General features: G+C 43.4%; 1 protein-coding gene across 8 annotated transcripts in view; it reads right to left on the reverse strand.

The window, feature by feature from the left end:
• GNAS (GNAS complex locus) overlaps window positions 1-23,709 on the reverse strand; it is a 177,035-nt gene that overhangs the window by 85,962 nt on the left and 67,364 nt on the right. For 2 of the 8 annotated variants that reach the window (XM_083744557.1, XM_083744556.1), the window contains exons 1-2: window positions 18,383-20,326; window positions 14,333-14,405 (exon numbers count right to left, since the gene is read on the reverse strand). In XM_083744557.1, the coding sequence (XP_083600683.1) occupies window positions 14,333-14,405; window positions 18,383-18,521 (212 nt within the window). In that variant the 5' untranslated portion in view covers window positions 18,522-20,326. Of the gene's footprint in view, window positions 1-14,332; window positions 14,406-14,520; window positions 14,905-17,191; window positions 17,383-17,817; window positions 17,906-18,382; window positions 20,327-23,709 lie in introns of those variants that run through there. The other 6 variants (XM_083744555.1, XM_083744553.1, XM_083744560.1 and 3 more) reach the window with 5 other exon arrangements.

The following is a 23,709-nucleotide window of genomic DNA, read 5'->3' on the forward strand; positions in this document are numbered from 1 at the left end:
AATGCTGTGTAAAGTATGAAGTAACAAGCTACCCATGGAAAATAAACTGCAACACAAGTTTTACTGATATTATTAGCAGTTAATTGTACAGTGGTGCCTCGCAAGACGAAATTAATTCGTTCCGCAAGTCTTTTCGTCTTGCGAGTTTTTCGTCTTGCGAAGCACGGTTTCCCATAGGAATGCATTGAAAATCAATCAATGCGTTCCTATGGAAACCGCCTTCAGACCAGGTTTGGGGACAGTCTGTCCCCCGACCTCTTCTGAAGGCCGACGGGGAGGCGAAAGTCTTTGCTTCCCCCCCCCTTCCCGGGACAGCGGAGACTTCTCCGCTGTCCTGGGGCGATTTTAAAATGCTGGCGGGCGACAGTGAAGCCTTCGCTGCCGCCCGCCAGCATTTTAAAATCCCCTGGGAAGGCAGGCAGGGGGGACAAAGACTTTTGCCCCCCACCCGCCTTCAGAAGAGGTCCAGAGGGCTCTCCAAGCTGCGGATAGCAGCCTGCTGCCCCGCGCGAGGGGCAGACATTCGCAGCTTGGGAAACCCTGCAGGACTTCCCCGCAGGGCTCTCCAAGCTGCGGATAGCAGCCTGCTGCCCCGCGCGAGGGGCGCTCTTAAGCAGAGCGCCCCTCGCGCGGCGCAGACATTCGCAGCTTGGGGAACCCTGCAGGACTTCCCCGCAGGGCTCTCCAAGCGGCGAATGTCTGCGCCGCGCGAGGGGCGCTCTGCTTAAGAGCGCCCCTCGCGCGGGGCAGCAGGCTGCGCACCTTCCCCTCTGTTCCCGGACCTGTCCTGAAGGCTTGCGGTGGGAGGAGGGCTTTCCTCCCCACTGCCAACATTCAGAATGCTGTTCTGAATGTTGGCGGTGGGGAGGAAAAACCCTCCTCCCACCGCAAGCCCCGGGAACAGAGGAGAAGCGCTGCGCACCTTCCCCTCTGTTCCCGGACCTGTCCTGAAGGCTTGCAGTGGGAGGAGGGCTTTCCTCCCCACCGCCAACATTCAGAATGCTGTTCTGAATGTTGGCGGTGGGGAGGAAAAACCCTCCTCCCACCGCAAGCCCCGGGAACAGAGGAGAAGCCCTTCGCGCCTTCCCCACTGTCCCCGGAGATTTCCCTATGGGCTTTCGTCTTGCGAAGCAAGCCCATAGGGAAATTCGTCTTGCGAAGCCGCTAAAAAATCGGAAAACCCTTTCGTCTTGCGGGTTTTTCGTTTAGCGAGGCATTCGTCTTGCGGGGCACCACTGTATTTGTTCCAGCAGTGACCTCTGACTAGAGCACTTCAGACCAAAACAGCAAAAAGCTATAGCATAACTGCTATTTGACATTCTAACACCCAATATAATTGAGAATTGGGTAATCTTTCCGTTTTCTAACTTTTGACAAACCAGGAAGTCAGCTGCTCTCCATATGCTTGTATATTACCAGGATTATTTAAAACTGAATCTGATGTGCACTGCAGAGAAATTCTTTAAAAAGAGAGATAAAGGAAAAGCTTACAGCTAGGAAAACGGAAACTGGATAATTTCAGACAATATTACTCCCTTTCTTCCTCAATATTGTCCATTTTTCTTGCTTTAGGTTTCTAAGGAATCAACAGCTAAACAGACACAAACCACTTATTTCCCTATGCTTTGACAGCGGTGGTTTGCCCTTTTATGGCTATCACTGAACACTCTTAAGCTTTTTTATTTTTGCTTTTTCTGGCAGCAGCAGAGATGAATCAATCATTCACCTTACCAAGGACCTTCAGAAGAAGCCAATCATATATATCGGGGTAGCCAATTTGATGTTTTCCAGATGTTTAGGACTACAACTCCCATCATTTCTGGCCAATGGTCATGCTGGCTGGGGCTAATGGGAGCTGTAGTACAAAACATTTTGAGGGCACCATATATTGGCTACTGCTCGAGCATACACACACACATTAATGTATACAAAACCCCCAGAGCTGCCCAATTGAAGCAAAGGTAAAACACCAGATTAGCTCTAACATACTACTGAAAAGTGTAATATTTTTATACACTTACTTTAACCAATCAGGATTATTCTTGGATCTAATGTCTTTGTCCTTGAATATTGGCCTAGTTTCCTGACATCCTGAATATTCAAGGGTTTTCTTTAGTAAATTGTTATTAAAAATAAATAAAATGAAATAAAACCTGCAGGCTTGAGTTGCTTTTATGACAAACAAGTCTGTATTCCCTCCACAAGTGACTCTGGAACCAGTGAGTTGGTGAAAATCTGCATCAATTTTGTATAGCACTTAAGTACACATTTCTCCAGACAAGCCCTTGTTCTTGGAACTTTATTTCTTGGCATTAAATTACACTGTAACAAATGGTTTTCCAAGTTAACTGGACCAATACAGTAATTTCAGACGATCAGGTGGGGGCACAGATTCATTTAAATAGCAGCAGCAACTCCATGTACACAAATAATCAATCATATGCTTACAGCCATCTTTCCACTGAAATTAAGCAGCAACTTAAAATGTACAGTGGCCCCATTTTATACCAGAAAAACTTTTTCAGGGGGTAGGGGGAGTGTATACAGGCAACCCTCGATTTGTTTGTGTGTGTGTGTGTGTGTGTGTTGCGTTCTGGGTCATTGCACACAATGACGGAGAATGTATAAGCCTGCCCTGTTACACTCTCGCCTGCCCACCCCTTTTCTGCCATTCCGGGTTCACGGAGAAGCACGTGCACCTCGTCACATGTGCTCTGAATGCATGCAAAATGGTTCTTGCCTGTAATGATTTAATTTATCATCAAGTTCTTTAGCAGGCTGAAATTTAATAGAATCAATATTATGTGATCATTGGAATTCATGAAAAGGACTAAGTTTTCCAAGTATTCCAAAGCAATAATGCAGCAAATAAAAACTTAGCCGTCACAGAAAAATACTCGTGATTCGAAATTATTTTACCTGCCATACCAGCCTTATGAAGCTGCATTGCAGGGCTCTCTAGGACTGAAACATATGTAAACCGGGTTTTTGTTTTTTAAAAAATACTTCTGTGTGCTGGTGAACTTAATGTCATTTTTTTAAACAAAGGCCTTGTGCTAATTTTTGTTACATTACACTCAAAGACATGTCTAGGGACACTATTGACTGTCTCACAAGTCAAAATTCCTCACTTAGACTGTACCATTATTTATGTGTCTTGGGAGTCTTGAAGGATGCAGCAGGCACGGATAATTATCTTATGGAGTCTTGACTACAGATAGGAGCAAGCAGAATTGGCCTATTTAATCGCCCCCTGGAGAATATAGCAAGTGAAAGGTAGTTAATTTATCATTATTCTGATTTTGATCTCACCACAAATTCCCAAAACTAGAATATCTGTTCAATCTAACATGACTAGTAAGATAGCCTTATCACTAGTGAACGCTACTGGTCTTACTTTGCATAACTGGGGCTCCACACAGAAATGTCACAGAAAGCTACAAGGCTGCCTTATATCAAGTCAAGATTATGTCTACAGTGACTGGCAGCAGGCCTCCGTGGTTTCATACCACAGCATTTCTCAGCCCTAGCTGGAGATGCCAGTGCCTGAGCCTGGAACATTGCCCATGTGAACCATGCGTTCTACCACTGTATTAAGCAACTATGGACCATCTACACAGACCTCCTGCTAACCCTTGCGTTTCATGGCTTTCTGGTTCCATTGCTTGCAAGTTCTCCCTCTCCCTGCGTGTGTCAACTGAGGATAACACTTCCGTGCATCAACGAAGTGAACTTTAGTCCATGAGAGTTGATGTTTGTTTGTCTTTAAAGTCTCTTTATTGGCTTTACTGGTCAGACTACACCACTTGAAGAGTTATCTAAAAAAGGTGCATTTTAAGTCATTACAAGCCATAAGCAGATGCAGCCAAAGTTACTATACATTAAATGGAAATAAACTCTGCCAAGCCGTAAACCTATGACAACTTAAGCAACGAAGCCCACAAAACACAAAGTTAAACCATTTCTGTCCTCCATGACAAGTGCCATATATTTGAGCTGCAACATGTGGTAGTAAATAGAGGTATTTATAGGGGATTTCATGCACTACTTCTTAAAATAGATGCTACAGATAATATTTATTTATGAAGGCTTCTGTGTACATAGCATATTACAGAGGTAATATAAACAAGGGACAAGCCCAGGGTTCGTCAAAAAACTTTTAGCCGCGGGCCGGTCCACCGTCCCTCAGACCTTGTGGCGGGCCGGAGAAGCAGCACGGGGTGGGGTGGGGGAGCTGGAAGAAGAGGCAAGGGGGACCAGCGGCTGCGCTTACTTTCCCAGGGACACGATCCATAGCGCATTTCATCTCCATGGGTTTGAGCAGTTCTTCAGGTGCTGAACAAGCAGCCTTGAAACGATTGCGGCTTACTTGTGAGTAAGCGTGTCTTTAGGGCTCTTAGTGTCCGTGCATCCAATGGCAGGGCAGTCTGTGGCTACACACCAAGAGGCGGCATCTCCTGGTGGTCTGCTGGCAGCGCAGGTGGAAGCTGGCAGAGAAGGGAAAGCGGATTTCTGGAGCTGGCGAGGCGGGAGGAGCCCGAGCCGGCAGTAGGCACTGCCTTGCCTCCTTGCGACGGGAGGAAGAGGCCGGGTGGCGGTGGCTCTGCCAATCAGATGTCACGCCTGGTTTACCTCAGCATGGCGCAGGGACATCTCTGCCAATCAAACAGCGCTGAGATAAACCAGGTGTGGCAATTGAGTGGCAGAGCTGCCGCTGCTCAACCTCTTCCTCCTGTCGCCATCGCTGGGAGTTTCGGCTTCACGGCGGGTTGTGGCTTCGCGGCGTGGGCCGGATTTACGACCCAGGTGCGCCTGATCCGGCCAGCAGATCTTAGTTTGCTGACCCCTGGACAAGCCCCTCTCATGGGCAGGAGACAGGGGAGAACATAAACCAGAGCAGAGGGGCAAATGCAAAGAAACAGACCCAGCATTTATTTGTATTTAAACTTCATTTCAGTTGGGCATGAAGAGTAAGGGATTATTTTAAAGGCGTAACAGATCCACTAAATTGTGCTTTGCGCTGAATCGTGACCTGCATGTGTGCAGACGCGGTGCTATGGATTGCGAACGTGCCTCCCGCATGGATCATGTTTGCAACCCAAGGTACGAATATAACCTGAAAGCTTAACCTTTCAGTTATTCCTCAAAAAGCATGCATTCTTAGCATACATGCTTAATACACTCTTCCCCATGAAGTGAGACCAACATAATCTCTGGTACTGAACACTTCCTCCATCATCACAGACAACAATGACTTAACTAGGAAACTTTGCTTTAAATTTTTTTTTAAAAAAATAATTCACGATTTCCTTTATACTGGATACCACTACACAACATGGTAATCATCCAGTTTAGATGTTACCTTCTATGTTAACAGTTACCTCATTCACTGTAGCTGAATACAGACAATGGTCTGGTCCAGACCCTCTTATCCTTTGGTGATACTGTAGTCTCAAAATCAGAAACTTTCACTTCCATTTTCAATTAGCCATGGATTAATCATTATGTCCAAACCCTAAACTGTGGTTAGTATTAACTACAGTTTAGAAAAACAGTTAACTTCAAACTGATTTATGAAGTTGCCTTGTTTCCCTGAACCATAGTTCAGACTAACCACAGTTTGTCCAGGTTCAGACTTAACAAAATGTATTAAGTCAAAAAATAGAAGTGAAAGCTTCCAGTCTGCTCCTTGTGACCATGCCAGAGGAGAGGTAATCAGATGAACCTGAGGTGCATGGGGGCAAAAACCACAGGCCTCACCAATACTTTCCCAAGCTGGCTCCCACAAGGCTCCCATACACCACCTATTCCAATAAGGACCGAGGGATGTAAAGACGGGGGGCACGGAGGAAAGTGAGATGAAGAGAGTAGAGGAGGTGAGGAGGACAGCAGAGAAACAGGGACAAGACACGGCACCAGTTTGTGAAGCTGACTTGTTTTCACTAAATATAGTTAAGATTAACCATGGTTTAAGGTTTGGTCAACATGGTAAGCACGGTCAATCTAAAACAGAAGTGGAAGCTTTCAATCTCCTGAAAGGGAAAGAGAAATGTGCAAGCTGAAGAGGAGAGTCATATTCTCTAAACGATGGTTTAGAATACAGCCATTATTTTTGCACTGGATCTCTTCCATACTGCACTTATTTCCCTATTTCTACCCTAGTCACTTTGAGTTCTTCCATTATGAATGTACAAATTCCCTACATATTTGCCATATGCAGCATGGCACAATTCATGTCTGTATCATACTGCTTGAAAGAAGAGTAATCAGTAACAGCTCCCTATCTGAGTGGAAATTTGTCGTTAATCATTTTTTTAAGCAAGCAAATGTAAAAACTATTCAAAATTTATTTTAATAAAATTTAATTATTTGGGCTTTAAAATATTTAGCCCATACAACTATTTTTAAAAAGTACATAAATGTTTCAGGTTGTATACCATCTCTCATTTAGACTATGTTTAGAAAAAGAAACGAAATGGAATTTTGTAAAAGTAGATACACACTTTTTTTCCTGGCTTAACTATTCAGGGGCTACCATAATTGAACAATGTAAAACAGGAAGTGACAGCTTTGTATACTTGGAGATCACAACAGTGTAATGTGAAAATCAAAATCAGCATAAAAACTCCAGCAGTCAGATTTTTTTTTTTTTTTTAACATGAAGCCCCTGATAAAGGACACAATAATAGACAGGTCTTACAGCTTGAAAGGTGAGCCATGATGGGGCCAGCTGGACTTCCTTTGGCAGAGTATCTATTTCCTCAGGGCCACCACAGAAACAGCCCTGGCTTACTTGTCATATTTCAGACATAAGGAGCATTATCACAATGGATTGCCAATGGCCAAGACTAATCTTACAATTTTTAAAGCAGGAAGCAGTAGAACTTTTTGTTTTATCATCCCTTCAGAAAATTTGACTACCATGGGCCAAATAAAATTGGGCCACATTTCACTTCAGTGAAAACGTAGCTATAAAACCATGCCAATTAAGCCCTACAACCAGCTCTCTTAACGGAAAAGCAAGTTATAGAATTTTTCAGAAGTGAAATGATTGACCATTGCAATAGTATAAAAGGTTACAGTCTGGACAAATAGAAGATGCTGTATTCATCCCAAGTTCTAAATTTGCCATTTTTACATACAGAAATTTGGCAAAACCATTAATCTCTGCAGGTCGTGATACATATCTGAGCTCCAAGCTTTCAACTATCCTGACAGATGAGCATGTATCTAAAGCCAGCAAGAATAGCCTTTTTGGCATTCTATCTTCACTGAGACTCCATCTGAACTCAGTATTCCAGATCAAACCTAGGAGTCTTTTGGTCTCTTAAAAGGAAAAGCGATATACCTGAGAATTACTGGAGTTCATCAGAAGCTGTAGCACAACAACAAAAGCAAATACTAGCTTGGTCTCTGGATTTACTTTCATCATAATTTAATAAGCAACAATTCAATATTTGTTGGACGAAAATGGATAGTTACGTTTCACCAGCTTCATTCTCCTATTAATGAATGAAGCATGCACTCTTAACAAACGCAACTAGAGTTGGGGAAATCTAGTGACTGAGAATGAGTCACTAGGATAATCTACAAATAAAGGAACAGGTTAGAGACATACATGCTTTTTAAACCACTCTGATTTTTCTATTTCAGTGTGCACTTTAACCTCTTTAAACCTGACAAAATAACACTGCCCAAAGTGAATAGACTGCCCAAGTGTAGAACTAATCTGTTCTACAAAATGTCATTGAATCTTTTAATAACAATGGTGTTCTCAACAAACAACTGATAGCATTCTTGCTCATCCTTCCCTTATGGAATCTCAGTCCCTGAAGTTCTCAAATTCTCACCACACTATTCTACTGCTCTTCTCAAATAAATATTTTCCAATTCTTTAACATAAAACTATCTTACTTTAAATTTAAACACCTTGCTTCTTGCCCTAACGTCTTGTATTCTCTAGGAAAGGGGGTCACACATATCAAAGATACAACAGAATGAATGTGGCAAATGACAATTGGTCATTCACTCAGGCTTAAGATCAAGCAATTCAACAGAAGAGGGATTGAAAAGGTTTGCTATTGGAACTCTAACAAACGAGGGGAAATGTGTGATTTTAAAGGGTGGGGGTGGAATCCCTGTAAATATATGGAGTTGAATTCAACTAATTATACTTGGAGGAGACTGAAATCAATGGGCATGGATAATTTAAGTCCACTGATTTCAGTGGATCTATCCCAGATATAACATACCTGGATTCAACCCATAATGCTGTTCTATTTCTTTCCAACATTAGGCAATAACCATGCCGAAAAGAGAGGACCTATAATCTATCTACCAATTTGAGCTCCTCCTCCTTGAACTGTGGCCCTCAAAACTACCATTCAGTGTTGGCATTGGCCTGAACCACCCTGAACATATGTCTCCTGTTTAACTTTTGTGAATGGCTGGCAATAGCAGCATACATTCGTTTACCTAGTCACTCTTCAAATGTTACCTCAAATGCATGGATTACAGACACATTTCCCTCTCCATAATATACTTGCACCCTAATCTCGCCAAATGAGAAAACCCCCCCACTTAACTCACACATCTTCACTTTAGCAACTGACATGCACCTTTCCTCTTTTCCCATGGTTACAGCTTCCTGTCCCTATTGTCTACCGTAACTTAAATATCCACAAACTTTTCCTTCCCCACTGCCAAGGGCAGTTATATAACAAGTGATATATATATATATATATATATATATATATATATATATATATATATGTTATATAATGTGATGTTAGATATCCAAGGATGGTAAATGAAGATATACTTGCATGGAGTTATTTACTTCTAAGCTACTTCTGCAAATTTTCCCTGGAAAATGGCATCTTGTCTATCAGTTTCTTAAACCCAACTGAATTTCACGATCATAGATGAAATTTCTTGTTGTCAAAGGGCAACATCTCAAAACCACTCACCAACCATTCATTGCTTCTTCTGTTTTCCCAAGCATAGCTTGAAAAAGACATCCTGGGAATTTCATTGGCTGTAAAAGTATCACGTGGGGCAAGAAAAGAGGAGGAGGCAGGCTCTACAGGTATGCAGATTGCAGAGACTGGTAGGGCCATGTGAGAACTGGGAGGTGAACGCTTTTTGAGAGGTTAGGGTACAGTCTAATTTTACAGGTACTTACAAGTTTTGGAAAAATGTAATGGTCAGCCCACTGATCAGGCAAGATGCTAAACTTAGCAAGTGCCTCTGCATACATCATGCCAGCACAAGTTGTAATTGGGTGTGAAATGCCTAGGTCTCTTTTGAAAAACAGCTGCAAAAATATTCAAATCTAATCCTGAAATCTATGCATTTTGTTCAATTACTTTAAGAGCAACACTGACTGAAATGGGTAGGTTCTGAGTACTGCAAATGAATCACACTGAAGCAAGGAAAAATTGTCTGACTTTCTCCAGACTACCCTATATCAAACAGCAACCAACAAATGACATTTAAGAATGCATCAGTTCTTCCTCCACAGCCCAATCAAAGCTATTGTCATGGACAACTTGAAACATGACAGAATCTAGACAGAGTCTCTAAAAGGCAAACCATACCCTTCCTTGTATCAATAGCCCAAACTTTGGTTCACTAACCCTAACTAAGATCATAACATCTTTAGATATACCCCTTCTATGCAGATTACTTTGGGGGCCGAACTGCAAATAACATTTCTATAAATAGCAAAATCCAAGACAAGGGTCAAATGAATTGTTATGGACTGACAAACAAACAACAAAAACAAAAACCAGCAACACATTTGGGTAGTAAATACAGGTATAGAAAAGGCACTAATTCCACAGCCTTTTATGTATAATGCAGGGGATCCTACCCTTTGGAATTGTCATGAGATCATTTGAATGTGAACAGTCTTTAAGGACTACTTATTAGGGCTGAGTGATATATCAATATATTGTCCAAAACCGGTTTGAAGTTCACACCATGATAAATGTTTAATAATATTTGACCTCACAAAATATTGTTAATCACAAGGTGTGTAAGGGCTAGGCAATATCTGGTTTTCAACATCATGATATATTACTAGCTAAACATTGCAATGTTATTACCAGCAAAACATAATACTCATCACCATACTTTGGATTGTCCTGAATACCACCATTTGGTAGCAAAGTCCCAAACCAAAACTCTTGTTTGGATGCATTTTGGCTTGCCTGCTGATGAAAGTGACCATGAGGTGATTGATATTATCATCATTTATCAGTTTTAGACCCTTAAGTAGTAGCAGTTGCCGGGACATTGTCCTGTTTGCCTTTGCATAGTTCCTTCCATATTTCAGATATTGTGATCTATCTAGACATCATGATGTTTAGCTGGTGATATGTCACAATACTGAAAACCAGATATTGCCCAGGCTTACCACTTATATGAACCTAGTAGAAAGCACACTGGAATAATAATTTTTGAAGCTTGGATACTTAAGCAACAGCTACATTCTAGTAAAAAATAAGACACTAATTTAGGCTTTCAAACACCCTGGCATAGGAACAGACACCCTGGCAGTTTATTTCATTATTGTTGTTATATTTCTATTCAGATTTCTCACTAAGGCTTTTTTGGGGAACCAAGGATGCCATTCTGAACACAGATTGCTTAAATACCACTTTCGTAAAGCCGCCTAAATGTATAGGAGTGTACACTGAGTAAACTGATCAAGAGCCATAGATTCTCCAATGACAAGGGGAAGGAATCTGGATCCTAAACTAAGAGACCACAGTAATTTCCATTGTCTTTATGATCCATCATCAAACATGGCATCCTCTTAACAATGTTGTTCCACGTACCGGATCTGAACAAGAACATTGTGAGGCATTTTCTCAGATTTCGCTCCCCAGTTTTATTATCCCATTCCTTTCAAGTTGCACCAAAAGCCCAAACTGTTCACTAACATACACTAACTCTGATTTCTACTATGAGGAAAACAATTATGAAGAGTTTCTTTCCCCAACATTTTAAGGGTCCAAAAGTCAAGTAATATGACATACGACTTCCTACTACCATTCCAACAACCTCTCACTCTATCATGTACACATACATCCAGGCACCGCATCACATATGGTTAAGTACAAAAACGGTAGTACATTTTTGGTGGGCTAACTGCAATTAGCACTAATTGGCTAAATTTTGGAGCAGCTTGTTAGGGTCCAAGAATCAGCTGTAACTGAAACACTACAAATAATACATTGAACTAACACTAAATCTATAGTCAAAACAAAAAAAAATCCTTCCAGTAGCACCTTAAAGACCAACTAAGTCAGTTCTTGGTATCAGCTTTCGTGTGCATGCACACTTCTTCAGATACCTTTGGTTGATGGACTTCCATTTCTAAACTAAATGTATACTACATTAAAATCCTATTATCCAAGTGATAATAGGTAAGTATTGAGGCCTGCATAACTTTTCTGAACATGTGAGAGCGCCTCTTACTCGTCCATACTGACATACTTCTAAATGAGTTTCAGTTAAGCAATATTTTATTATTAATTTATTATTTATTTTCTTTTATTTCGTTTTCTACCTATCCTTTTACAGCAAGCCTTCAAAAGATGGCATACAACAGAAATTCAATTCCCGCCATCTCCAGTTAGGGTTTGTTTAGAGCTGGCTTGTCCAACTTCCAAGAGACTGCGATCTACTCCCACTATAAAAAAAATTGGCGGTGATCTACCTTGACCAAAGAGTTGTTGAGCTTTTTTTTGGAGGGGGGTGCAAGCTACCACAGGCATTCCGCGATCTACCAGTTCATCACAATCTACCTGTTGGCCATCCCTGGTTTAGAGCAACATGAATGAAGAGGAAAAAGCCGCAGTGTGCCTCAGGTTCTCCTTTTTACTTAACCAAAGTTTGTTGTGTGGGTTGTGTGGGTCTGAACTGGCAAACTGCAGTTAACATTAAATTAAATCAAGTTACTGAAGATGGCTTGTAAAAACTAAGCATGGTTAAGCTCAACCACAGTTCCAGGTCCAGATAACATGGTCAGCACTGGCAAATGGTTTTACATTTTGTCTGTTATAATACAGCAGTAGAAAATAATCAAAAGCTGACGCAAAAGTATGTGAACTAGTTCTCCTGGATAAATGGGAGAAGTGTGGAAAACCAAAGCTCACGCCTACTCATTCATGTTGTCCTAACCAATGTTTACCATGACATACACATGCTGTAGAGTGAGGGGTAGATGGGGTTCGTCAACCTGGGATGGTAGCTCATCTAGAAGGAAAACTCTGATCCTAAACCTCCACTGTCTTATGGGACATCTTTGGGGGAAGAAAAGGCTAAGGAGTAAAGCCTAAACAAATCTGAAATGGAGTCCCTAAGGCAGCTGGATGGTGCCTTGTACACCTCCTTCCAGCAGCTCCTGTTGCCAAAAGTATTGCTCTGCTTTCCTTTGGACCACATCAGCAAGGCCGAGAGGAGGGTCCTGTCGCCTGGGCAGCCCAGGACCTCCATACACACTGCCCAGACCCAGACTTACGCCCCGGGGAGTTCACTTCGGTGACTTCACCCCCAGAGGTGCACTCCACTGTCTCTTGAGACAGATGGATGCCAATACATATACTAGGACTTCAGGCTGCCTTTGCTGAATTCTCAAACAAAATTATTTCTGAAATAGAAATAAATGTTCAAAACTTCCTTATTATAAAACAAATCAGATTATTGAAGGCAACTAAGTATGAACCAAAAGCAGAAGAGCTACATATCAAAATCTCGTGACTGAAGAAGTCTTTCCACATTGGTGTGCAGGTAGTATAATTTTCTTCTGAACTAACAGGTGGATCCAGGTCCAATATTATTCACAAGGCTACCCCAATGAATCTGTTATAAATTACACTATAGTTACTACTGTTTTTCTACTGGCCACTAACTGGTGGGATGTGAAGCTACAGCACTGAACACTTGTAGCACTAGTGAAAAAGATGAATTCCAGGATGGGGTTGATTAGAAAAGAGAATGAAAATAAGTCTGTCACTATTCTAAAGCCTTTATTAGCCTATAAATCTACAGTGATCTGGAATATTATGTTCTATTCTGATCACCCATTCTTCTAGAAGGAAATAGCAGTCAGAACAGATGCAAGGCAATAAAGAGCACCTACCTGGCAACAAAAAAGTGAGAGCATTTGGGGATTTTAACCTTAGAAAAGAAAAACACTGAGGGGGGGGGTAGGGAGAATATGATAAACAATTGTATTGACATTAATTTTTTCTCTCCCACTTCCCTAACTGGGCATTGCTTCAGGGTAGATAGAAGTACTTCTTCACAAACAAACAATATATTTATGGAATTGCTGCCACAATATAGATGAGAGGTTGCCAATTAGCTTAACTTGCTTTAAAAGGGAATTAGACAAATTCACAGGCAAATATCTCAATGACGATTAGCTAAAAAGAACCACCTTGTTCAGAAGCTGAGTACTGTGGGAGGGGGTAGAGAAAGCAAGGAACTACCATGGCAGTCCAAAACTGTTTTTCAATCGTCTGCACCACTTCAGTTTCAAGACGATTTTGCTCTGCAGTACCTTTTGTCCCAGATGGGAGCAGATATTTGGGTCCTGCCCAGATACTACCCCAAAAAGTGACTTGGGGTATTATTGTGGAATACTGTAATGATAGTAGAATTCTGAAAAAAGATAGTAAGCCTTGAAATTCCAATTAAGAAATATGTACTTAAGATTGGGTCATACATCTTTCTCTGCAAACAATGGAATGCCAAACCAGGATATTAACTAAAGAATTCTTAAGTTGAATAGGTTTTGCTTGACAGGGAACGATATAGTCAATGCTTGGCCCATCCAAAGTGACAATGAAACAGAGAGAGAACCAAAAGCTTCTTATTTTATCTCAAATCTGGAAACCAAAACAGCAATCATAAAAGTCTGTCAGTGGCCTTAAACATAAAACCAGTATGTAATCAATTTCCTGAAGCAACCCTTAATACTTCTTCATAAAGTGCATTCAGTTTACTTTGAAAGAAAACACTGAGCCTACTACAGAAGAAGTTAGATGTCAGCCATATTGTGGGAGAAACTGCAGCAAAACTTCGCCTTCATAAAGCCTGACAAATGAAACCTTGATGCAATCAGTTAAGAGCAGGCTCCCTCACATATTAGAAAAGTTCAATCACCATACTCTCAAACTAAACACTACCCTTTCCCCCTAAAAAGACAATAAATCCTCAAGGAGCCACATTCAATTACTCCAGAACTCACAAATATACTTATAATCAATCATGCACATAACTTCAAATAATGTGGTAGGAATATAGATGCACTTACTCTGCATTAAATCCATTCACATGCAAGATCCGCATTTGTTTGACAATTGTGCTTTTACCAGATTCACCAGCACCTAAAAAAAAAAAAAAAAAAAAAAAAAAGGAAATCAATTTCAGAAGGAAGCAGAATAAATTCTGGGGCACATGAGTCGCTTCAAGAGGCAAAATCCATGAACCTAGGTTACTCACCGCAAGACTGAAAACTGAAAGGAAAAAAAAGCAGTAATTGCCACTGGAAACTGTAGCTGCAGCTAAAAATAAATGTCCAGCTGAAGTCATGTGTCGGAGCTGAAGCATGAAATATTTCACTATCCATTTTTCCCCCAGTTGTCTACATCAAACAAGCAGAATGGGGAAACTAAGGCAGAGGCAAGTTTAGTATTCTGAAGGGAAACGGGAGTTGCCTCTAACGACTACTTCAAAGGGGAGGGGGAGAGAACAGAGCAAAGCCAATTGTGTCTGTAAAACCCCAGTGTCTTTAATCACACCATCAGCCAGTTCAACACACTGAAACAGAGAACACGGTGCCATTTGAAAAAGGAGAACCCCTGCCACCATTCTGCTACAGTGATGCCTAAGAGCCCCCTCCTCTCCCCACCTCTCATCTGCATCCTGCAAGCAGCTTCCCATCACCTCCACATGCTCTACACCCCACGCACATACCCACCAAGCTGCACATCAAGTCTGCATTTTGAAAATACCATCTTGTTCACTCCCATGAGAAGACGTCCTTCATTCTGCACCCTACAACTAACCCTTCTCTTTTCTCCCACTCCACACACAAGAAAGCCCCTTTTCTCCAGTCAGCATGTTGCACCCACTCAGTCTGCACAGTGAAGGGCTTGAACCATGAAATCTGACGGAGATATTCAGGCACTCCAGCCACTAGCTTTCAATATTTCTATATAAAAGCTGGCGTTTTCTCTTCCCCCTTTGCAGGAAATCAAGTCCTGCCATGGTGATGCAGACAGACAGATGCTCTAGCATCTTTGGGTAGTTTATTTCCATATACAGCTCTCACAAGCCCCAGAAAAGAGAGAAATTTAGGAGACCTAAGCAAGGCAGGGATCATGAAGGCATCATTTGTGTTTCTTCAATGCCAGGCTTTCCCCGGTACTCAATGACAGCACAAGCCTCCATTTTGAGTCTCGTACACAAAACTAAATTTTAGCAGCTATATATCAAAGTATATTTTTCTGGGGAAGTCTATCCTGTCTCCCTTCTCTTTCATGTTTTCAAATTCCACAGCAACCTAACTCCTTCCTTCACTCCAACACACTATTAAAACTACTTAACCTCTGAACATTTTAATGCCAGACATGAAATCTTCACTCCCACCCCATTCTTTATAAATATTGGTGGAAAACAGGTTCAGAAAGATTTCACCAGGACAGATAAATAACTGCATATAGCACTCGCCAGTCACAGAGCTGTAATAGGTCAAAAATAAACAAAAATCTATCATACCAAGCATAAAGAGAGCTCATCAAAAGTGAGGGTGTTTTCCCCGACCTTCCACCATGAAGATGAGGGACAGCTAAAACTATCAACCAATTTAAATTCCTACCCTATTCCTGAAATTCCCAGCAGCTATCTATAACTATTGTATTTTCTCTCATACTGTGTTTTTCATTAAGAAAGAAACACTAAACAGTTATCACTGATATGTCAGTCAAATGCATACATTTGAGAAACCACACTAAGGACTTCTAAAAGTCCTATGAACAAGCTTTTAAGATGAAATGTGTTTTTTCCATTGCATTATTCTTAACATGTTCACCACATAACACATTATTACTAGTACTGTGTACTTGTGCTTTCATTTCTGGATTTTATAGTACTTACACTACTACACCAGAGATTTCTTGTCATTCTCTGTATGACTTAAGGACTGCATGTAACTACAGTTTTTAAGCCACCACATTTGGGCAAATCAAATTTAAGACACATAAGGAACCCATGTTTTAATTATGAAGAGCCAAGCTATTTTCTAACTACTCAAAGCTTAAACAAATGCATATAAATGTCTATAAGCTTCTGTTCTGGATATTTAAGCTGCAAAACTGATTTCCACATCAGTTTTAAATACAAGTTACATGGGATTGAGCACAACTGATTTAAACAGATTTACTTCCAACTATGCATTCTTAAGATCGCACACATCGGGCAAACATTAAATCAGGTATTTTCCTCAAATATATGTGCCAGAAGGGACCTGGATAATCACTTCAATGCAGAAAATGTTGTTATAATTATTCAACTTGTATTTTAGACCTCTTCCTTTCTTGAAATCAATGACTTAAAGGCTCTCTTCACTCAACAGCTCACTGAGTCCCATGTTCACTATTCCAATCACCAACACTACCTAAAAATATGGATCATAGCAAACTAGGTTCTCCTCTAAAAAAATACAGGCCATTCAAAAGCAATACTCCAGTACCATTAGATACTACAATGTCACACAAACTGCGTGTCTGAAAACAGAATATTCATTTTATGTTAGCTTGAGGTCTTTGGGAAGTGTTATAAACCAAGGGTGTATCTGCTGGAAAAAACACACCAAACAAATAGGCCAGCATTTGGTATTAATCTATATGGAGCCAAAAATGTTCATTCCCCAGCCGTATTTCCCCAATGTTAATGATAACAATAAATGTGACAAAGGGAAGGACGCAAGTCCATCACAGTATTAAAAATAAACCTTTCCTTCCGCTTCCTTCAGAAGTCTCCTTTTCTGAGTCCACATTAAGCCCCCCTTTCCTTCCAAGTCCCCAGAGAAGCACCTTAGACCACCGCCACCCCATTTATCCAGAATACACCCCACCTCCAACTCAACAGAATACTGCAAAGCCCCACTCACCTCCACACACTTCCTGTAAGGATTTGTGCATGTATAGCGTTCCCAAACGGGGAAAAGGGTGAGGCTGGATTCTTTTCATACTCCCTGTCCCCCCATCCGCTACTATCATCCACTTCAGTCTCCCCACCAAGGGCCCCCACACAGCGACTGCGACCACCTTAACTGAAGTGCCGAGCATCCTATGACCTGCAGCCCCCATCCCCCCCAAAAACCCCTCTACCTGTACAGGCCCCGACATTACATTCTATGAAAGTGACATTCCACTTAAAACATCACTGACAGCCGCCTCAACCAGTAACAGTTTGAAAAGACCAGTGTCTTTTCAACAGTGGTTTGTGCCCTCTTCTCCATGCAGCAGTTACCTATGAAGTACAGGGTGGGGGGAGCAGAAACAGGAGGTGGTGAATCATGTTTGGGGGGCAAACCAGTCTAAAAAGACCACAGCAGATGTATGTTACCTATCTGTCACCTTAGTAATAATAATAAGGTAAATCCTAGGAGTAGGGTGAGCTACCAGTTACAACTTATCCACTTTGGGGGGTCCCAAACAGTGGGGGGGGGCGGGAGGTTTAGAGGAAAAGGGCCAACCAGCGTTGTCATCCACCCCAAGGGGTTTCCTTGCTCACCAAGGAACACACCCGTGTCCATGAAACGTATGAAAAGGACGTGTTGGGAGCAGAAAGGATCGGGACCCTTTCGAGTGCCTAGCTGGCTCCCCTGCCCCGAGCTGTCACCCCCCTGCCAAAAAGAAAAACACCCCTCCCCACTGAAAACACCCCCCCCCCACAAGCGTGGCTGCAGTACGAGCAGCCAGCGGCTGAGGGCCCGAGGCCTACTTTCTCCCAGGCCCCTTTTCCCTCGCCGCCAACCCCTGGAGACCCGCTTCCTTTTCCCTTCCTGCCAAGCCGGGGGAGCTTCCCGGAGAAGCCCGCGGGAAAGGCAGGCAGGCAAGCAAGCGGCCTGGCAGGCAGGGCCCCACCTCTCCCTCCTGCTGCCCAGTCACTGCTGGGCCCCGTTATTGCCACCCGTTACCCAGGGAGACCCGGGCCTCGAGAAAGACGTCCGCGCTTCCTTTCCGCTCTCTCCCGCGCCCCCGTGTATGCGCGCGCGGGGGGGGGGCGCTTGGCCTCCTCAACCCCCACCCCGCCAAAGAGAGACGCCCTCCTCCCCGCTGCCCCCGGCCGCCCTTACCCAGCAAGAGGAGCCGGTGCGTGGCCCTATAGACCTGCTTGTCCTTCTGCAGCTGCTTCTCGATTTTCTTGTTGGCCTCCCGCTGCGCCTTCTCCTCGTTGCGCTGGTCCTCAGTCTTGCTGTTCCCTAAGCAGCCCATCTTGGGGGGGGGGCGCGGAATGGAAAGGGGGGGAAGGGAAGGGGTGGGGGTAGGGAGGAAAGGCCGGGGGCTGGGGGGCGCAAAGGAGGGGGCACCCGCAGCCGAGAGACAGAGAGAGAGAGGAAAAGGGAGTGGGGCAGGAAGCAACCGGGTCTGGCTGGAGAGAAGGCGGCTGTGTGTATCTCGGGGGGGGGGGAGCCTCTCTCCTTCCCCCCCTTTTTTATTCTTTTACTCGCAGCTGCCGCTGTCTAAAGACATGGAGGGAGCGGAGTGCGGAGCCTACTACGGGGTTGGTTGGGGGGGGGAAGGGGAGGGGAGGGGTTGGGGGGGAAGAGAGCGATGACTTTGCTACTGCTCAAGCCGGGCCTCCAACCTCTTTTCTCCCCCACACCTCGACCAGATCCTCTCGCAATGCAGATCCGGAGAAAAAGGAAAAGAGGGGGTTAGGAATAGAAGACGACGGGGGTGTAGGGAACGGAGGGAGATTGGCAGTCACGAAAAAAGAAAAAAAAGGGGGGAACCACACTGGCGCGGGGGGGGGGAGAGAGAAATTCTCCGCAGGATCACGGGTTAAAAAAGCTGCCTCCTTCTTCCTCCTTCTCCCCCCCCCCTTTTCCAACCCCTGCAGCAGTAAAATAATAACAATAATTGGGTCTTTTAAAAAATATTTCCAGCTTCCACGCCACCTCCAATGGTGGGGGAGGGCGAAATGAGAATATTAAGAGACGTCTCTGTTTCTATATATATATTATATATATAATCCTCCAGGTCCAAGGCGGCGGCGGCGGCGGCGGCGGCAGAGCAGCTTCCAAGCAGAGAAACCTCCCCAAATCCTGGGCACGGAGAAAATCTAGAATTGTCTCTCTTCCTCGCTCCTCTTTTTTCTTCTTCTTCTTTCCCCTCCCGTCCCTTCCCTCCCTCTCCCTTTGCTTCTTTTTCTTCTTCTTTTTTCTTCTTCTTCTTTCGCCTTCCTCGCTCGCTTTTCTTCCTGCCTTCTCCTTTTGCAACGCGCGCGCGCGCGCGCCGCCTCCCTCTCCAAAAAAGGGCGCAGCGCCCGAAGGGGGTCAAAGCCAACCCTTCGGCTGCTGGCTGGCCAAACGAGTCCCCGCTTTCCTTTCCTGGGTTGGGTTGCGGGGGGAGAGAGGGAAATAGAATCTCTCTCCCCTCCTTTCCCCCTCGATATTCCGCGGCGGCCGCTGTTGTCGCTTCTTCCTCCGCCTTAATGGTGGTTGCCGAGATCCGAGGCCCTCTTCGTTTTTTCCCTCCCTCTCTCGCTTTCGCTGCTCTCTTTCTCTCTCCCTCCCCGCTTTTCACGTTCGATTTCCAGACTGCCGAATCCCCTTTGGCTTCCCCTTGCAAACGTGGGGAGCAAAGGGAAGAAGGGAGGAGAAACGAGAGGGGGGGGGGAAGCAAGTGGGATCTCCTCCCCAGTAAACGAAAATAACTCTCCCGATGAGGCGCTTTTATTTACTTCCTTCCCTCCTCCTCTCTTTTTATTGCCTCCCCCATTTTATCTCCCCTCCTCTCTCCCCTTGCATTTATTATTTTTATTATTATTATTAGGATTGCGATTGTTGTTGTTATTTTACTGTTGCATTCGACAGAGGAAGGGAAAGGCGAGAGAGGCAGAGACGGGGTGGGGCAAGGCGAACTCACACGGAACCATGGGAACTCAACCATTCACATGATCCCCAAACGTCAGGAGTTAAGTGACTTGGAGGCGCCCTCTTCAAACACCCACCGGGAGAGAGGGACGCGCAGATCCGCGGCAGCGGCTGCCCTCGTTGCAATGCCGACTCCTTCCTTTCTTGACACGCCCAGGGCTTGCGCGCTGTGTGAGTGCGCGCGTGTGTTTTAAATTTAGCTTCCCGCGGGGTGGGGGGAGTTCCTTCTGGCTCCTTTTTTTTTTTTGCGGAGGGAACCTCAGTTTCCTTTTTGTTCACCAACGCCCCCTCTCTCTGCGGAATTAGGATCCTGAGCACGACGCGGACTTTGTACAAAATAGGATTAAACAACGGCCCCCAAAAAGGCTTCGGGGGTAGGCGAAAGCACCGGGTGAAATGGCAGATCTTTAACTTTTGAAAATGCGTAACCAAAAATGCCTTCAAATAATTTAAAATGCGGCGCAGGGGGGGGGGGGCGTGTTGATCAAATGCTGCGAGCCCTTGAGCCACGATGGGGTTCCTGGGCAATTAAAGCAAATTAATAGCTGTAATTAAAAGGGAGAGGAAGTCCTTGCTGGTCATGCATGGGGATCATGGGTCAGATTGGTTGAAGAGAAGCGGGGCGGTGAAGTAGCGGCAGTAGCACCTGTAGGCAGCATGAGGAAGAAGAAACGAGGGGCCAAGGGAGGGAGAAATGAGGCAAGACACGTGTCAGGCACTGGGCGCAGTTTTGGGGAAGGAAAAATGCTTCTGCCACATGCGCGAGATTTCTGCCCCTGGATTTTCCGTGCTGATTAAGCTGGCATTGCATTTTGACGTGCCACATGGAAGATGCAGGGCAGAGTGTTTAACTCCTGCTATTCTCATCCTATTTTTAACCTCTGGTCGTTAGCTGCTTTGAGCTAAAACAAAAAAAATTCCTTCCAGTAGCACCTTAAAGACCAACTAAGTCAGTTCTTGGTATGAGCTTTCGTGTGCATGCACACTTCTTCAGACCAACACGGCTACCTATCTGCTTTGAGCTAATATTTATAATTTGCAACACTTTATGTTATTGTTTTATAGCAACGTTTTGCATTGTTTTTGACTGCTGCTGGTGTGACATTTTCTTCCTATCAGTTGTAATTTGAACAGAAAATTAATAGGCTGTGGAGCTGCCTCAGAAAGGCTAGCAGGGACAAGCCGTCTACAAATGCTGAAATGAATATGTCTGCAGTACTGTCCAGGTTATCTACTGGCCTGTGAATTCCTTTGATAAGCAAGAAAACTCATTCCACTGCCACCGTTGTGATCTAATGTTCAAAAGAAGGTTAGCAGGGCAGCCTAAACTGACTAGTTGCAAGGCAAGGTGTCAGTGAAGGCTTGATTTAATGCCAGGGACTTATACAGTATGTTTAATGCAAGCAGTTCCTTTTTTTTGGTCAGAACTCTGTACTGAATGCAACTGTCTAACAATATGAGCCTATTTTTCAAACTAAGGCTACAGTCCTTTACAGGTGAGTAACTTTTCTAACTGCATTTTAATTCCCAGCTTTCGCTTGAAACCTATTTTTGAGTTATTGCAAAAGTGTGTTTTGCATCTTTCCTATCCAGTTCCCATATAATAAGTAGATGGAGGTAGCATATATGATCTTCAAACGTAATGGCTAAGAGTGTCATAAACAGAGAGTTCCCAACTTCCCAGTACCTCCTCAGCTGTGAAATCATTAGGTGGTATTCAGTTTGTCAAATAGAGCTTCTGATCTGCAATGTGAAAATAGCAATACTGGCCTACCTTGGAGGGTTTTATTTATATTTATTTAAAAGTTTCTGTTCTATCCTTCAACCTCATACAAGCCCTCAAGCTGACAAAACAACCCTAAAACATAAGGAAAGCACCTAAAACTGGACCCATAACCACAACAGAGAGCAGCAACTTTGTTACCTGGATCATCTCGTAAAAAATGCCTCAGGGAAAGAGACTTTTGAACAACAAATATGTTGTTTTTAAGGCAAGGGTTGCTGATGCAGTGCCAGTATGGCCACCAGTAACTTCTATGGTACCTGTGAAAGGCCTTTAAATACCCCTCAAAACTCCACAACGTGTGAAAAATGGTGTGCTCTTCCTGATCGGTTCCAGATGACACTGGTTTGGCCTACGCAGCCCCACAACGGCCATTTTGTGGCTGTGCCCAGCCGGCTACACAATGCTAAATAATCATGTATCACTCATTCACACACATAAACACATACACTGCTCTTCATTATATATATGCTCTCCCTTCACACACATATAGTTTGTAGTAAGCAGGAAAAACGGGGGGAAAGGGGGGGGGAGTCTTCTTTGGCTTGGAGAACCAGCGAAATTAAAACCCTCCTTTGTAGGGTAACAATATCATCATGACCTGCTTTTCCCTGGATAATGCAAACACCAGAAATCTTACGTGTGCGAAGGAAGAGGTTTAGTTTTGTTCAAGTTTTATATTGCCCTTTGTCTCCTTTCGAAAACAACCCAAGTCCTTGTGGATAAGATTCTGGCCAGTCTTGCAGATATGGAGGGAATGGAGAGTTGCCAGCTCATACCACTTTAGAAAGGAAGGAAAAGTTGCCTGCCACCTTGGGGCTATTTTTAATTCTTGGCCAGCAGACCTTTCCAGAGGTCTTTTTGTTTTAATAAAAAGGACATTAAAAAAGATATTTAACTACTTTTTAAAAAAGTTAAATTAGTATTTTCTGACCCTTAATACAGTTGCAGCACTAGCCTGTCGAAGTCTGATTGGATTAAAAATAATTTGTATTTAAGGGAGAGGGATATTACTAGTTCTTTTTTTAAAAAGGAAAGAAACAGAACAGAAACCAAGATCAACCTAGGTTGACCATGCCTGACATTTTTACTATATGTGGCAGGGCAACTAAATGTTGAAATATTTCAGTTAATTGAGGTCAGAAGGTAGAGCGTTTCTTTGATTGGCCTAAGTCACCTGGTCTCAGCCATCTGCCTCAGGCATCAGGTTTTGTACCCGCAAACATAAACGGAATAACATTTATAGCACATATGCTGCTGCACTGTTTCACCACTGGCCCTCACCATTGAGCCAGGGGTCACTTTCACTGCCACATCTTCCAAGTGTCTCCTCATTTGCCTAACCTCCTTCCTGACTCTACAATTCCATGATTCTGTGCTCAGATGACTCTCAATGTGAACACTGGTGATCGGTAGGGGTGTTGATGTCCTACACATAATTTCCTTGCTTAAGCTCTGCAGCAGCTGACACAAAACCTCAAAATTGCTGACCTTCACCCCTATACCCATGATCCTTAATGACTATCGCAGGACAAAGGGTAAATTCGGTGTACGTACAGTTTACACACTAATCTTGCCATTAATTATATGTCGCAAAAGTGAAGTCGAAGCCAGCCTGTTATGGCCCTCACTCAGTGAGGTACAAATAAGGCATAAATGCAAAGCAAAGAACTTGGAAAGTTTACAGGAATATAGTTTTGCCCTTTTTAAACAAAAAATAATAATAATAAAATACAGAAAT

This window comes from Podarcis gaigeae (assembly GCF_964106915.1).
Source record: "Podarcis gaigeae genome assembly, chromosome: 6".
Taxonomy (NCBI): domain Eukaryota; kingdom Metazoa; phylum Chordata; class Lepidosauria; order Squamata; family Lacertidae; genus Podarcis; species Podarcis gaigeae.